This window comes from Dermacentor silvarum, chromosome 7, assembly GCF_013339745.2.
Source record: "Dermacentor silvarum isolate Dsil-2018 chromosome 7, BIME_Dsil_1.4, whole genome shotgun sequence".
In the NCBI taxonomy this organism is placed as follows: domain Eukaryota; kingdom Metazoa; phylum Arthropoda; class Arachnida; order Ixodida; family Ixodidae; genus Dermacentor; species Dermacentor silvarum.
Window position 1 is genome coordinate 142,463,635 of NC_051160.1, and position 17,433 is coordinate 142,481,067.

Consider the following 17,433-nt stretch of genomic DNA (forward strand, 5'->3'; position numbering starts at 1 on the left):
AAAAAGGTGAGACTGTCACGACCTTCAGCACGCATTGAGCTATGCAGTCAATACTCAACGAGCCTTCCATCGTGTTTTTTAAGCTCCCCAGGCCCTCCAGAAAGTTCAAGAGAGAAAAATTCTGCTCAATAAAATGTTCTCAAGGTATCACTCTGAAACGTTTATGGAAGTATCAGGGAGACATTCTAAACATTTGTGCCAATTTTCATCGAAATCCATGAAGAAATGAGGAAGTTGGTTTTCAAAGCCACATCCCCCCTTAATTGTTTACTACTGCCAGCCTGATTTCGATGGCAGTAGACAATACAAAATTTATTGGCAGTTTCTCACAGAAACAAGATTCTAGTGAAACGGGGGTTAATAATAAACTCTGCATGACTCGCCATGGTGGCATAGTGGCTTTGGCATTGTGCTGTTGGCCCAAGGGCGCAGAATCAAGTCTCGGCCACAGTGGCCGCATTTCGATGGGGCAAAATGCAAAAACGCCTGCATACCATGCATTGGGTGCTTATGATATGTAGCCATGACCAAGTCATGATTTGGAGCTTACTGTTATCCTTGAAAATAAAAGTGTACAACCATTGCATTCTACCGGTACTAACATGTGGAACAGAAACTTGGGAGGTTAAATGAGAAACTTGAGAAGTTCTGCTTGGCCCCTTCATGTCTGTGATTGAAGTTTTCAGGACCCTCAACTTGTTTGTCTTTTCCCTCCCTACCTTTTCTGCTTGCAGGGCAACACCCGAGTAAATGCCCGGTGGACGAATGATGAGCTGCTCATTGCCGTTCAAGGTGAGTGCTGGCCCCTAGTGGAAAAAAACAAACTGGAGTGTCAGTTCTGCTGAACTGAGGGGGCTATCATGTTGTCTTTTGACCAGTGTTACCTTTCTATTTTTTTTTTAATTCACCTTGCAAAGATTCCACGAAAGCAACACTTGGTATGAAATTCACTAAATAATTTTTTTGAATCTGCTAGAGATCTACTGAGATGTATTTCAACAAGCATTAGTTTGTGTCCGAAACAGACGTGGCACTTTGTCACCCCTGCTTTGGACACCTGCTTTCTTATATGTTTACCTGTTTCTCAAGACTGACTGCTACGAAACTTCAATGTGGGTTAACTGACTGTATCGTAGAACCTTGTTAGAATAGTCATCCACACTTTTTCCTATGGTGCTGATTTCATTCACTGCAATGCACAGGAATTTGTAATTGTGCTTTGCTGGCCGGCTTGAGGGACGATGCTTGTGACCATCAGAAGCCAGGGTGAGGTCCAGGCAACACAGTATTAAGCCTAGCAGCTGCTGTGTTATTACTCTTGGTCTGCAGCTCAGCACTTGAGCAATCGGTGTGGAGATCTGAACATATCTGGCGTAAGCGTGGCACAACTACACACCTAAGAGGCTGATGGTGTGTCCCAGTGGCTGACCAGCTTGTCGATAACCAAGAAAATCATAACTTCTGTGCACTGCTTCTTTTCTCCTTTATTTTTTCATTTTAAAATGGCTATCACATGCAGTGGTACGTCAGGTGTGATTTAGCTCTCACTCACTGCAGATGCTGGCTGTGAATCCTTTTCAAGCACATTTTGAAATTACTAGGCGAAGTTACTGCTGGTATTGTTGCAGAACTTTCGCACGCATGTGCAATGGAGCGATGCCTTTGATGGTGGCCAATGACTGCAAAACTGCAAATTGACTCTCGCAATTCGCCGTAAATTATGGACAGTAATTTGAGAGCACTAAGCTATGCATAGCTATGCAGTTGAAGGGAGAGGCAGCACGAAGGGGAATTTGCTCGTCACTGCTGTCTCTCTTCATCTCGTCAGCGTTCTGACGACGAGTGTCTGTTGTCATCGAGTGAGATGTGTTCGTGTTTGCCTGTGCATGCGTGCGTGGCATTCTTGTTAATTTAGTTAGCGAATATCTGCAGCAATTTACGCAGCTGACAAATTGACTAACCTTACTTCGTATAGCTGTCTAATAATTTGCTATCACACTCGATGCTTTGCCTTTAGGGCAAAATTGACTTTTTATTTTAATTCATATCATTTGCACTTGTGTATGGGTAGAGAATGCCCATTATTGGACATTGGACGGTCGGCATTGGGGCATTGGAGTTTGTGCCCTGTGCTGCTATTACGATGAAACACCTGACAAATGCGGCTCCTCTGACCAGGTTAGACAGGAGTTAGTACGGCTGTGGCTGTGAAAGCTGAAGTCGTGATGCTGCAACGCCACCTGCGTGGGAGCTCTCACTAAAAACGGGCAGTGCTCGAATGCAGCAGCTGTGTTCAAGCAAGACCGTGAGGCAGAAAACGGAGCCATAGTACTTTGTAATGGTGTGAGAACTTCCTTATATACAGCTTTGCTGTCAATGATGTCAGATTGGCATGCATCTGCGAACAATTTCTTTCTTTTTTTTTTTTTTCTCGCATGTTCATGCCAGCTGTTCTACAGACCACAAACATTTTTTCACTGTGTTCGAAAAACGTTGGAGTTGCCATTTAAAGCTCGGCAGTATGCGTAATTTTGGGGTTGCTCTGCATGTCACTGTGGGTGTGCTGTGCAGCATGAATGACTGTGCACGCTGTTCCCTCTGCTCAGGCATCCGCAAGTATGGCCGTGACTTCAAGGCCATTGCCGAAGTGATCGGCAACAAGACGGAGGCGCACGTGCGCAGCTTCTTTGTCAACTACCGTCGCCGATACAACCTTGACGCCGTGCTCCAGGAGTTTGAGGCTGAGCATGGCATCACTCCAGGGTCGGATGACACCAAGGTGAACAGATGCCCATTCTGCTGCTGTGATTGCACAATGGTGGCTCACAATGGCCAGTTTTAGTATAGCGTTCCAGCTATTTATGTAGATGCATGCAAATCAGCTTCGCTAATACGCCTGTCCAAGATGACACTTTTAATAGAGCGTTGCGCATGGTAAATGGATCGTCATCATCACCATCGGCCCATCTTTATGTCCACTGCAGGACGAAGGCATCTCCCAGAGATGTTGAATTGCCTCTGTCTTGCGCTAGCCGATTTCATCTTTCGCCTGCAGACTTCCTCATCACCCTCTCCCTAATTTTCTGCTGTCCTCGACTGTGCTTCCCTTCCCTTCGCACCTATTCTGTAACTCTAATGGTCCACCAGTTATCTACCCTACGCATTACGTGGCCTGCGCAGCTCCATTGTGTTCTCTTAATGTCAACTAGAATATTGGCCATACAGTCGAACCCGGATATATTGAATATAACATAAAAGTTTTATACAAACATTTTTTAAGGGGATTTTACCGCTGTTTGTTTTACACAATAATTCATGATGTATGAGTTCGATATGTCCGGGTTCAACTGTACCTGTTTGCAGAATATCGGCTATCCCCATTTGCTCTCCGATATACAATGCTCTCTTTCCCGGATGGCCAACGTCAAATGCGGAGGTGCCATCTGGCATATAGAAGTCAAAGCATTTTTGTGGCAATGGCAGCATCTTTGTTTAGTCGGGCAGCATCAGAACAGACGGCTGAACTCAATAATGACGACAAAACATCACCAACACTTGGGTCCTCCAAGAAGGATAAGCGAAAGACCATTTCACCGCCTATGTTGTGCTGCCACAACAAGTAACAAGGCTGAGTCAAAGTGGACGGCCTTAGCGCCGCCGTGTTGTTATGGTAGCCATGCTGACCACGTTAAGCCTGCAATGCTAAATACAAAAGTTGGCGTACGTGCCTACATAACCTGAAAAGTTCTTCATAGCATTATTGAGATGTGGATTTTGGACCCGCTATTTTATAACGTACGTAAAGGTTTTGCATACAGTGTACTAAAACTGTTTAATGCTGCACTGCTTGGGGCCCCTGTCTCCGTATAAAATTGTGTAACATGCTATGAAAGAGTTTCAGAAACTTGTGTGGAAAGGTTTTCTTTACAAAACACTGGGGCTCTTTCAACTTTTAGAACTTTGTTGCTTAACCCCTAATGTATGATGACACATTGCAGACGAAAATTGTTATTTTAGGGGATAAAATGATGGGGCTGCTGTTCTGTGTTAAGAGGACCAGTTTATTGCTATTTATACATTGAAAACATGTTGTAATTCGTAATTCAATGTTTTTCTTTAAGAAATGCCAAAAATTTTCTCCTCACATGAGCATTCGTATCTTTGAAACCAATCGCTCTGTCCTTTAGTGCTTTAATGTAGGGCTAACTGTGAGCTGTGGAATGAACTAGAATAAAAAGTGTGTGATGCGTGTTTGAGGAATGATCCATTACAAACTAAAACACCCAGAAAAACTGTGTTTTTGCAAGCCTATTTCTGTTAAAACTGGCCATAATATAAAATATTACGAGTCATATTCGATAATTCTAGTTCACTGCATGTCTTGATGTGTAATAAAACAGTCTGCACGGTTTTAAAAGAAAATCCTCATTGAGTAAAAGTTCATCAATGATGGCATAGCCATACCTGCCGAGTCTCCCGGATTACCCGGGAGACTCCCCGATTTGGACCATTTCTTCCGGCTGTACGGTTGACAGGGAAATCTCCCGGAAGTTGCTGTTATGTCCTGTTCGCGCATCCAGCGCTTTGTCAGGCCACATTGACAAAAAAATCCAACCCAATCTAATCCATCACATCCATCATTTGCATCATACACGGCCTTCAGTTCGACGTAAATAAATAAAAATAAAATAAATAATCCAATTGGAAGTTCATCGCGCAAAACATTGTTGAGAAAGTAGTAGGGAAACCCTATACATGCGCTATTTCGTTAACTGCAGAGCTGCTCCTTACGCTGACGGGGTTGTTGGGTGCCCTAGTGGTCCTAGTCTCATTAAGTTAGCCAGCGAATGCCGCCTTCCGCAACTAGCAACATTAGACTCTCCATCGTTCTCCTCGAAGTATTTTTAATGTAGTGTTTAGCCCAAGTGACGCTGGGTATTTTGTTGATACGACAGAGCAATGCAGAGTGCGAGCGGCAATTTAACAGTGAAAAATACGAGGACGCAGTGCCGCTCGTCCATGTGTTGCTCGTTTAAGACGCTGGGAAATGTCAAACTCACAAAATGTGAAAGAAATGGAATTTTGTATAATCAAGCATTATCTGAAGAATTTTTGAGCAACCGCCGTGGTTGCTTAGTGGCTTTGGCATTGCGCTGCTAAGCACGAGTTCGCGGGATGAAATCTCGGCCGTGGCGGCTGCATTTAATTGGAGGCGAAATGCAAAAACGCCCGTGTGCCGTCCAATGGCTGCACGTTAAAGAACCCGAGGTGGTCGAAATTAAGCCGGTGTTCCCCACTATGGCTTGCCTCATAATCAGATGGTGCTTGTGGGACGTAAGACGTGAGAATTTAATTTAATATCATTTTTGAAGTGAGACCTTGATGTTCATATGGTCATTTGTATATGTGTAAATAAACTGGTAATGAAGGTCGGCTGGGAGTACTTGAACATATCGACATGAAGGGGGGGGGGGGGGGGGGGGGTCGTGTAAGCGACTGACCCCTTTCCCCGGTCGGAATATCTCCCGGATTTAGTTTCTCTAAACTTGGCAGGTATGCATAGCACACAAATGAAGAACTTTGCATTTCGAGAAAAGAATAAAGATTATATAAGTTGCGTTTTGCCTCCTCTTGAAGTGTTTTGAAAGATACCGGCCTATTTAAAAAACGGGGAAGTGCAACAAGTAATGCTAAACCTCACCAAACGCTTCTTGTAGAAGTCTGAATGCAAATTGCAAGAGGAATGATATGCTCCACACTTATAGCAAGGCTGTCTTCAAGCATTTTCCTCGTCATGTTCTTTCTCTTTGATTATCAGCTCGCTCTCTTCCTTTTTTTTGTGGCTTGCTTTGCTCTCTCAGATGACTGGTAAGACGCCTTCTTAGGGGGTCCTTCACATGGCAGGCTGTAACACTGAATGTGCCAGGTTCAATTCCACTTTGCCGCAGCACATCTAAATTTGCCTGGTTTGTTCTGCTAAAGTGGCTGGCAGCATTAAAGAGGCGAAACTTGAGATTGCCAGGCTCACGTACATATTTTTTGGAACCTTTTGCAATGATGATGATTGTAATTTTTTTTGCATCCCCTTTAAATGGGGTGGTGACAAATGCCTAGTAACTAGCGTGCTTGATCTGATTAGGCTTTATGGTATCTATCGCAGTCTAGCATTTTCCCTGTCTTTCCTTGAACATTTCTCTCTTGATTAAATCTTCTATTTGGATATTGTACAGTTAACCTGTGCCTGTAATGACTCCTGTTCTATCAATCTCTTCCCTCCTTTCTTTTTCCCCTCCAATACTCTAATCGTTTCCTGGTTATCTTGACTGCTGACCAGTAAATGCTTCCATCCGCTTTGAATCCCAGTCCTTCTGGGGCGTGGATGTTTTCTCCGTGTATTGCCAAATCAGGCCATTGAAGTCCCCCTTATGTGAGCTTACAGCAAAATATTGTAATATATTAAGTTTTTCTTAATATATAATTGATGTGAGCCATAAAGAATGCTTAACTTACATAATTAGCATTCTAAAAAAAGAAAGTAAATTAAAAAGTGAAACCGAAATTTGTCAGTTTCAGTTTAAATAAGTCTGGTGAAAAGTACTTAACTGTTTGCAAAGTGCATTCTCGTACTTACTGGACCCATGTGATGTGGTGTCCAGTTTCTCTGCATCATGCCATTGTAGTTGCATAGAGTTAAGGCAAGTTTGCACCTTGTTGCACGAAGTTCAGGTCGTTGGTTGGAGGGAAGCGGCATTCACACTGGAGACCAAGGCAGTAGCGCACCCAGGATCTCTGCCAGGGGTGGGGGGTGTTGACAGTTTGCCTTGGTTTGCCAATACCATCTAAACAGCACTAATTTCAATTTCTTCACGGGAAATTGTCAAAAAATGCACTTTTTGCGAGTGTGCAGACGATTGCGCGTCTTACATCTTAATTGCAGTACTCAAAGGCGCTAGGAAAGAAAAGGGGTTAAACAAAAAGGGGGTTAACTCGGCCTCAAGGGCGGGGGGGGGGGGGGGTCACAACCCACGAAACCCCCCATCGGTACGCCACTGGACCAAGGAGTGACCCATGGCACTGGCAAGCGCTGTTGTCTTTTGAAATGAACACGAGTATTTAATGATGTCATGCTTTCCTGCACTGCTGATTGATTCAGCAGCTCGCGGAGCTGAAAAACTGAGCAGCGAGTGACTTGCCCAGGAGTGGTCGCTTTTTGGCCTTGCTGGCCAAACTGATCCGCTTGGTCAAGGGGGCTTTGCAAATTGCCAGTGTGAGTGCTGCCTGACTGTTGCAGTAGTTGAGTCCACAGCTGATCACTGAAGTCTGCTGTTTCTTCTTCTCCCGAGTAGCCGGCAGGTGACACAGAGCCAGCTACAGCCGCAAAGGAAGCCACTGCAGCGGGCGGGCCCAACAGTCGGCCTGGCTCTCCGTGTGGGATGATAAACCCTGGTGGCGGAATGCTTGCCAACGGCAGTGGAGGCCCAGTCGGGGCCGGCAACCCTCCTCCGCTTCTGAGACCGCCGCCCGGTTCCCCAACGGCCCAGCCGCTGACAGCTGCCAAAGGACCCACCCCACTCACACAGGGCGCCCCCAGGTGAGCCAGTGGGGAAAAAAGTGCCTTCGAGTTTCTCTCGACCGGTGATTCTAAACAGTGTCAGCCCTAACAGATTTCATGGGACTTGAAGTGTGTTCGTAGCGCAGCATGGAACCCGCGAATTTCATCTTTGGCCAAGTTAATTACTCATAGAGGCACATAGGCCTCCTTTTCAGTTGTTCTTGTAGTTGATAATTTTGTTGGCGGGATGTTCATCGACTTGAGCAATGATGTAGTGAAATTAGTTTTTTTCCTCGTGCCCCGTGACTTGTCACAGAGCACAAGCTCTCTCTCTCGCACCAGTTTCGCCACTTGCCGCTGTCTCTCACTTGCATCATGCTGCAAAGCAACAATGCTTATAAAAGCGAGAATATGCCTCTTCGTTTCTGGCCTTCATAGACGCTGTGCAATATTTTAGCTCCTTCGGTTTCATCCCGGTCATCATGCCATCGCTGTTGTCGCCGACATCTTGCTGCTGTCGCACACACACAAACAGAATTTCTCATCTTATAGAAACACATTGTCCATCTGGTGGTGCTTTGCAAAACACCATACAATGCTGGTAGCCTGAAAATGCAAAATGCCTGCCTGCAAAATGCTTCGCATAACATAAATCCTCGCTGTACATTGAACCTGCACAATTTTCTCGTTTCATCCATAGAGTTTCTCACTATATTGCCTAAAGCGAAATCTGGCGGCGCTGTCTATTGGAGTTTTCTAACAAGCGCTGTGCCGTCATGGGAATGACTGTATATGGGTGTGCGAGACTTGTGTTGGCTGGTGTCGTCCGAGGCTTCACCTAAAACATGGATATGGCTACACAGATAATGCATTCTTAAAATAAAATCTTACATAAGAGGTTTTCGTTCACCCACATTACATCTTTGAATGACGTTTACTCACCTACAATGCAGAATAAAGCGAAGAAAAGCGAGAACAGACGACAAACTGTTCCAAAGCGAGCGCAGACCTGGTCGTCTGTCCTTTAACTTTATAGCAGCCCGCTGATACTTTTTACGTTTCATATAATTGGACGTCTAATCACAAGTCCTTATAACCAAACAAAACATGTTTTGTGTAATAATAAAGCTAAAACAGCTCTTCACGTGCTGTTTTAGCAGGAAATGAATAATGTGACGCATGAAGCGGTTTTAGCCAGGTGCGTGTCCTGGCTCTCCGATGCCAATCTGAAGTCACCATATATCGTCATTTCCATGCATATAACAGCGCAGCAGCGCCAGGTTTCCCTCTAGGTAATATAGTGAGAAACTCTGTGGTTTCATCACTTGTTTTGAGCGCTAGCTTTCTTTCTCATCCTTCCAAGTTCCTGCGTAATAGTTTAGTATTGGCAGCACACACCTATTTGCCCTGCGTTAGCCAGGAGCAAACAGCTTCAACAAACAAGCACCCACGCTCTCTTAGCAAGCAATGATGCCGAAGTAGCACGGTCATAGAAGTCAAACTCCACGTGTCTTGCAATGCATTTTTTATTGAACTACAATGCTTTCTACTGAATAAAACTCTACTTATGCACAACTTGTGTGCATTAAGGTTACATCAGATCACGTATTGTTAGTGCACTCGAATGCTTCCAGTATGTGGCCTACCATGTTTTGGACACAAGTGTGCGTAGTGTGTCGTGGCTACTGGTCACAAAACCCTTTCGCGCCAGTAAATCGGTCTGTATTTGCAATGCCTTCCATGTAATAATTATGACATACCGTATTTTCACACGTATAACCCGCCCTTGCATATAACCTGCACCCCTAACTTTGAACTCCATGGGAAAGAAAGAAATAACCTCGGGTATAACCCGCACGCTTATCCGATAAAATGAGGACTAGGAAGTTACAACTGCGGGCAGTCATAATTTCGTTTTCAAAACAAATTTATTTCAACACGACCGCCGCGACGTTGTCAGTGCTGTCGTCCGATTCACTACTGCCATCCAAGGCTTTATCGCCACTCTCAAAGATGTAATCGTCTTTGGAACCATCTCGCAACAGCTCTGTTGCCAATTTCTTCAGCAGTGGCTACGATCTTCAGTTTCTCTTTCACTGTGAAAAACTGCCGCCGAGACACTCATGATGCCTAAACAAGGCTGGCCAACTGTGCAAACTGGGCGTACAAGAAACGGCACCTGAGTCGTGCGAAAAGCGTGCGAAAAGCATCTAACCAGACTATGGATGTGGATCTGGCTCTACCTGTGTTGGCCTCTTACTGGCTTAACACACGTCGATCTTGATAGGCATGCGGACAATGGGACTCTGCACAGCAGGCCGCGCGTTGCCGTGAAGCCAACCCCTGCCCCCCTCCCTTCACGACTATTCGCAAATAACCCGCACCCCCACTTTTTAAGCAATTTTTTTTTCACTTTTCGGTGCGGGTTATATGTGAGAAAATATGGTACTTTGTGACATGAAAGTGTGAGACAGTGTTGCATCAAATTACACGATGCATATCTATGTCATCCTTTCGTACGTGACACACAAATTTTTGGTCGTGAATATGAGCAGTGAGAGAAGCCTTCGTATGCTTATGTATGCCATAGTCTATGTATTAAACGGTGTGTAGTGAGCTATTTCTTCCGAGCGTCCATCCGATGTCGGTGAGGACTTCCGTGTCCAACGCTGTTCCCTCTTCCACTCGCAGGTCTGGCAACTGGTCCATTCTTCAGCAGCCGCCACCGCTGATCCGACCAACCGCTGCCTCTGCGGCCACCATCCACACCAAGCCCCCGCAGATGCACAATGCCCTCTGAAGCAGATGGCAGCCGTCTGCTGCAGCCTCAGGATCACAACTGCTGCAGTTCCTTCCAGGGGGTGATCGCAGCGGGCATCTTGTCAACTGGCTCAAAGACGCTGACTCATTGTGGACGCACCACAGATTTGCCTGTTGCGTTATTCTCGGATAGCAGCGCAGTTTGCATCGCCCCTTCCCGTGTGTGTATGTGTGTGTAGCTTGAACCTTCGTCAACATGGACAAGTGGAACACTGTTGTGCATCCCGCATTCCCTCTTCTCGGAGGTGTGCGAGATTACACTGAAAATTACTCCCACGATTTTCGTGACTCGGGTTACAAGAGTGTCGTGACAGCAACGTTTGCAAATGCAATGTGCTTCGCCCTCTGCACAGCAGTCTCTGCCGGGTGCTGGCAAGTTGGCTAAAGCAATGAAAGGGTGTTGACCTACCCTTGCACACATTGTCAGAGCATAGTCTGCAACTCGGAGGAACTTGATGTGACACAACAAGCCCTATGTGCCGCTCTCGTGCACGTCCTGAAAGTCGCTCGCATTTTGTCAACCTGGCGCTGTCCTCGTCGAGCATTGGCATTGGCTTGATCGGTCGTCACGCTTCTTTGGCGAGTGCAGGATAGTGTCATCTACTTTCGACCATCACAGTTTTCGTTCACGTGTTAGGAGTGACTCGATTAGCGTGCTGTTCATCCTGGCGTTGCATTAGCTGGCATCTGCTGCTATAATGTGCGAGTTTGTGGACAGAAAAGCCTCGGCGAGCTGTTTTTGTGCTTCTTTGCCTCACTATAACATCAAATCACTGCAGTTTGGTTACCCAGAGCTGCAAAAGTGCGAATGGAACATTTGTCCAAAAGCCCTTGAAATGGATTCTGGCATTGTAATGGATGCCTATGCGGGTGTGTGTGGCTTCGCATTGTGCCAGCAGTTGACGCCTTGGCGCATGTGTTCTACTTGATTACAACAGGAGGCAGTGGGTGGTCTTCTGAAAGTTCACAATACCAGCCTCGTTCCTGGGATTTAGTGTTGAGTTATCCGAGCGGAACACGAGTGCTGTAGCTTGACTAAGCGGTAACTTTGATGGCAAATCTATGAAGTCTGTGACAGGTAGTAAGCACGCCATCCATGCATCATTTGCCCACGACCTGCAAATGGTGCCGTATGCAGTGTGTTCATCACTTGGCAAGCCACTGTTATGAGCCTGCAAGCATTGGACGTACATGTGCTCGACTGGTTAGGCGTCGGCTGCTGACCACACAAGTCACACTGGCCCAGTGTAGTTCTGGCACTGCTATGCTCTTTGCCATGTCTGGAATGTATTGACTTTCTCTGTGCTTGTGCCTGTCCGAGGACGCATGAAATATACAGCACCCTCATTAGCCTCAGATGAATTGTAGCACCACTGTGCCAAGGCATGTGTGCTGGTCGAAGCTCGTGCTACTAACTGAGCTTCTGCTCCTTCAGCGGACATGTGCCGAGCACATCACAGCTTCCATCGTTCTTTTCAGGCAAAAATTGGAAGCCCGCAGTCATTTCTCGCTCAAATGGGCCAATTAGCTGTAACATATGTACATACCTTGCTGCTGTCTTACTGTCTTGTAATTCTGCAAAAATTAAAGAGCCACAAATATGCTCGAATTTCCTATTTGTATCTTCCACAATAACCGTGATACACTACTAAATACCATGCAAAGAATGTTGCGTGAAAGCCAACATTCCTAGCGGAATTAGTGTGAAACTGACAGCACGCATTGGGCATAGCGGTATGCAAAGCGTAACACTCAGTTGGGACACACCGCGACAATAGGTTGTGGCGGCCACGCCTAATGTGATTTGTCGCTAGCAAGCTAGTAGTAGTGTAATACGTGACAGCTGCTTGCTACAGATATGTATGTTTCATGGGGTCTCTTTGCTTCTTTTGTTTGCTGGTTCAAGAGCACGGAATTCTGGACTGGCTGGTCCGCGATGCTAGCTGATTTTATGCACAAGCATGTCTCAACTCTGCCAAGAAGAGAGCAGTGCCAGTTGTTGAATGAAGACACTTACACTCCATGCCAATTACATGCAGTACAGCGAAGGCTAGGGCTCACTTCATCCAATCAGCAATGAGACCTGGCTGTGTGTTCCACAGAACGGAGGGGAGCCATTGCATGCCACTGTTTTTTGTGTGAAGCATCCGTTCATTCAGTGTTGGGTGGAGGACAATTGAGAAGCCCTGCTTCTGGTTCGCTATTCTGATTGGCTGATTATCACCTGCAGCTTTTCCTGTGCTGCACGGAATTGATGAGAACACACAATGCTCAGAAAAGCCAGACTGCACACAGTGCCAGCCTTGCTCCCCTGTCCGCACTGTTTGTCCAACTATGCGTCGCGAATCAAGCCCAGCTTATGGGTACTTTCTTGGTAACAGCTTCAGAGCGCAAGAACACACACTCGCATGCGCACACTCACACACACTCACACCCAAAAAAAGGGACTCGCACAGTTCTTGCACAGGCACTGAGTGAAAAAGGGGAGGGTGTGGTGTCCTTTTTTGAGTGTTTGTGCGTGTGTGTTTTCTTGCACACTGAAACTGTTGCCAACACGTATAGCCAACTAGCTCGGCTACAAGTTCTTCTAAACACTGCTCGGACAACGCTCCTTGGCAGCCGCAGAGATGAGAAGTTTCTCGGTAAACATGTGCTCAACTCCAGCGCACTTGAATAGGCACCGAGTGAGCATGTTTAAAAAACTGAGTTGAGTGTCAGTGAAGAGCAGTGGCTACTTAAGCCGATAGGTGGCCCTGCGTACTTTACGAGGATGAGGCACCTTTGCGAATCAACCGCAAGAAAGAGCTCGAAGTGTCAAGATGTGGAAAAATGAAGAAAATACAAATGCAAAGTTTGTGTCCTCCTCAGTTGACCAGGCCACCTTAGTACTTTGAGCTCTTGGTGTTTCACTACGCACAGGCGATGGACAGATGCGCGAGAGGCGAGCACTGCTCTCCCAGCCAATGAACTGCCACATGAGAAAAATCTAACCTATGTTTTTCACTATGACTCTGCCCTCTATGAGCTCTGTGTCACTTTTTTTTTTTTTTCTTTGCACACCTGCAACAGTCTGGTCTTTCTGAGCAACTCGGTCACCGGCATACAGTTGTAGTGCTCGGAGGCAGCTTCCAACTAGCGTGGTACAGCCACCCGCCCGCCCTTACAGCGTGCGTGCGTGCGAGTGCAGGGTTATTGAACCTGTTGCCCTCTTGCGAGTCTTTGGCTCCTATTTCGAAATGATTTCTTGTTTTCTCATTTCTTGTTGAGATAGATGCATGCCTTAAGTGTTTCCTTGTCTGATTTTTTCCTCTGCTCTACAAAACGAGAGGAATATTTTTTAACTGAATTTTGGTTAGCGGTTGTTTTCTTTCTGCCTTCAGTGTGATAATTGCATCGTGGTTCTTTTCATTCTTTCATTAGTAAGCTTGGCTGCTAATGTCCGCAGCAACTGTGGACTACTTTCAAGGGAGATCATGTGATGTGCATGCCTGCAACTGAGGGGCTTCTATTTGTGTGGCCTCTTAAAAGTCCATCTTGAAATTTGCTTTGAATCAACAGCAAGCCCCACATAAGCCATATTTCCCAGTTAGAACTACTTCAAGCAATTGTGCAATGTGCAACCACTTTTCTCTGGAACTGGATTCTCCTTTTGCGGCAGTTGTATACGACTCCGCATAAGTTTTTCTCGCGGCATGGGATGCTGCTGATTACTGTTTCGCAGATTCTTTGACCCACTGATTATGGAGAACATGTTATTTCTAGAATGCACACCGAAATACGAGTGACCGGTGCGTGACGCTTGTGCCTTTAATGGTCACCGCTTTTTGCACTGTGCAACAGTGTAGGCTCGGGAGCTTAAAGATTCATCCAAGAGGCCTGTGTTGCCGTTGTGCTGGAATTTTGCAAAGAGGGAAAGTTCGCTCACTCCCACCTGAACCTAAGTGCTGCGAGAAAAAACAAAATTCCTCGACACAGCGTTGTTGCACCCGGATATGGGCATTGATCCTCAAGTGTGCATATCGCTGAATGCACGCATTACTCTTTAGATTTCCCCGCTGCACATATGTTCCAGAACTACGGCGCATTAGTTCCCTGAAATTATGTTTGTGTCTTTTCCTTCTTTGAATTGCTGATGCAGTGAATCTTGTCGACAGGGCCTTCTTTTTGCTTGACGTGTGATGGCCAAAGGCCTTGAAGCACGTGGCTATGCTAGGCTTTCTTGGCCACGTGTAGGCACAGTTAGGCGAATAACTACTACCTTGTCGCACAGGTGGCGTGTTGTGCACTTTGCTCCCTCCATCCTTTTCTGACTTGTCTGCGCAGTGCATCTGTTGGATCGGGTGTGTGCGTGCATTTGCAGAGTCTGTCTGGTTCGGTGCAAGTCTTGGCATGTTTGCGTCCGAGTGTGCGTAGTTAAGTGCAGTGCAGTCTTCTGGACGAAGTCTTGTGACGCTTGCAACTCTTCTCTCGGGTTCTGCGGCGACCTTCACTTTCTCTCTTGGTAAAACGCCGTCTCTACAATCTTTCCTAAAAACTAAATGAACACAGTTGCTCAAAAGTTATCGGGAAATGTTCCTTGCTGCCTTGGTGTGTATCTAGTAGCTGGTAATAAGTGCTGTCACAAACAGTTGAGGGATATCTGTGTAGAGCAGTGAAATGAGTTAGTAATAACTAAATGTGAAGCGTGTGCTGTATGTTGTATGAAAGCTGTGTGAGTGTTGAAATGTGTGCTTCACATGTATGCCCGAGCTTCCTTTTTAGTGCAAGTCATCTGAAGCGTGGGGAGCCGGCTTCCCTGTTAGTGCACTTTTGTTATGTTTTCGTTGCTTGATTTCTCGTGGGGATTCTCATGTTTTAGCTGCACCCCTTGCATTGGAACACAGTGTGCCACTTCACCGCCGTAGTGCTACTGCCGTTCTTGTTTATGTGATAGTTGAGGTGGGGTTCTCGTCGTGTGGCAGCTCCGGGGCTCAAAGCCAATGGTTCCTAACGCTGCGTGAATCCTAACGGCCAGGGGTATTGTGTTGCCTATTATTGGTGTTACATTGCTTCTCTCTGGAACCTGTATTTCTAAATTCTTCACTGCCATTCATTTTCAAAAGCATATCTTTTCATTTCGGCATGTGCAAGTACACTTGAAACTGAGTGGCCATTGTCACGTGCGCAAACGTGCTGTTTACATAAGCTGTCGTGTGTACGAACATGTGCAGTTTACATAAGCTGCTGTGTGAATTGTTCTGCTGTTTCAGAACGTGGCCGACATCCATCATAAGATAGAAATCCGACATTCCACAAAAGTCCTTGCCACTTTTGGGTAAAATAGTGCATTGCTCTTTGCCCAGAATTAACTAAGCTTTTTTTTTCCCCCCAGCATCATGCATTGCAAAAAAAGAAAGCTTACGTGCTGAACGTTGAACATACTTTGCATAGTCTATGTTTAGGAATTTTGAACGTATGAGAACGGCGGCCTAATCAAAGCGGTTAAGCTTTTCTTGGCAAAGGTTGTGTGGTTTCCCCAAGTGGAATGTCAACGAACCTGTTAAGCTGCAACTGCGTAAAACGTGGATGTGATGTATTTTCAGAATGGTGTTGCCCATTGTCAATGCACACGTTTTTGCATTACGTGACAACCGCACTGTTATGAACTGAAATGAAGACTGATAAGTGCCCTGCACCAAGGACACGAATAAAGCAGAAAAAATGCTCTGGTGATTGCATGTGCGACCTGACATTTCATGCATGACTTGATGTCATGCATGAAAGCTCCGTATCCACTACGTGTCTGGGGGTATCTAAAAACGTTGAATATATTTCAGCTGGACTTACCGTGCGGAAACTGTGTGATGCAAAACGGGTGCATGAACAGCTGGTAGCACTATGAGCCGAAAATATGTCTGGGAAATGCATTCTATCGAGTTGGATGCTTTGAAGGCTGCGTCAAGGTCACCCAGAGGTCATGCATTGTTTGAGCATTGTGATGTGTCGTGAATTCTGCGTGTTCTTTATAGTTTGTGCCTCAGTCAGAATGCAAGCGTCTTGTGGGATGCAGAGGGTGCTTTCATTTTTCTGTTCTGTTGCCTAGCTTCTCTGGACGCCCGAGCATGTGGTGGCTTCTGGACGTCTTAGCTCGAAGCGTGATTGCTAGTGCTCAGATTTTGTTCAGAGAGCAGCTTGCAGTTTGGCAAGAGTGGCAGCACCTGCGAGTGATTGGCGTAATAGAGTAATTTATGTTGCGTGCATGCAAAACTGTTTTCTTGTCAGTTGTTTGAAAGGAGTGAATGTATGGGTGACATGCACAGAAAAATAAATAAAAAAGAACAGACTTATACTTTCAGATGGACTTGACTTGCAGATCTCTTTATTGGGAGGGACTGGCCTATCCACGGCATGCGCTCGGGTAAAACACACAAATTATTGGGTAATAAATGCGAGCAATCATGCTCCTAACGTGCTGCAGTAACTCAATGAAACAGCTGTAGCTTACAGAGATGATAAAACAATGCTAGCTTTATTTGTGAACAAACAGCGTAAAAAACAATTACCTCAGTCTTTCGATACGAACTGAGAAATTGTGCATAGGATTTTTCGAATGTACAAAGTGCTGAATATTCCCTTCTGGGCTATGTCGGTGCTAGTGCACATGCCAACATAATACTTCGAAGCAAGAATTACTAGTGGCAACTACGACACAACATCTAAATATGTTCTAAGCCAGTGCTGATTGGATCTATTCCACTGCAAAATTAGTAATGCTTACAAAACGTGCAGAGAAGAAGAGTTTGAGTTTAGACTATTGGGCATACCTGCCAGCCCTCTTGAATTTTTCGTAAAGTTTACGAATTGTGGCCAGTTTTATGATTTTACTAATAGGCGTGTCAAGTTGAACGAGAAAGTAATTTTGTTTGCTAAAATGTTCACACGTCGGTCTCCGTACCTTACGTTTCGAGTGTTCTGATGGCAAAAGGGTATGAGAGGGATATACTGGCTCTGAGAATGTTTATGCAAACAAGTTCTTGAAGCATGTGAAATTGGCAACAGCTAGGTCGCTGAAACAGTCACAG

The 17,433-nt window shown here is 45.7% G+C and overlaps 1 protein-coding gene across 2 annotated transcripts in view; it reads left to right on the forward strand.

The window, feature by feature from the left end:
* The window catches only part of LOC119458499 (REST corepressor 1-like), a 47,950-nt gene extending 31,238 nt beyond the window's left edge, over window positions 1-16,712 (forward strand). For both annotated transcript variants that reach the window (XM_037720336.2, XM_037720338.2), the window contains exons 11-14: window positions 735-792; window positions 2,607-2,779; window positions 7,347-7,591; window positions 10,244-16,712. In XM_037720336.2, coding sequence (XP_037576264.1) covers window positions 735-792; window positions 2,607-2,779; window positions 7,347-7,591; window positions 10,244-10,352 — 585 coding nt within the window. In that variant the 3' untranslated portion in view covers window positions 10,353-16,712. The remainder of the gene's footprint in view (window positions 1-734; window positions 793-2,606; window positions 2,780-7,346; window positions 7,592-10,243) is intronic.
* The last annotated feature ends 721 nt before the right edge of the window (window positions 16,713-17,433 follow it).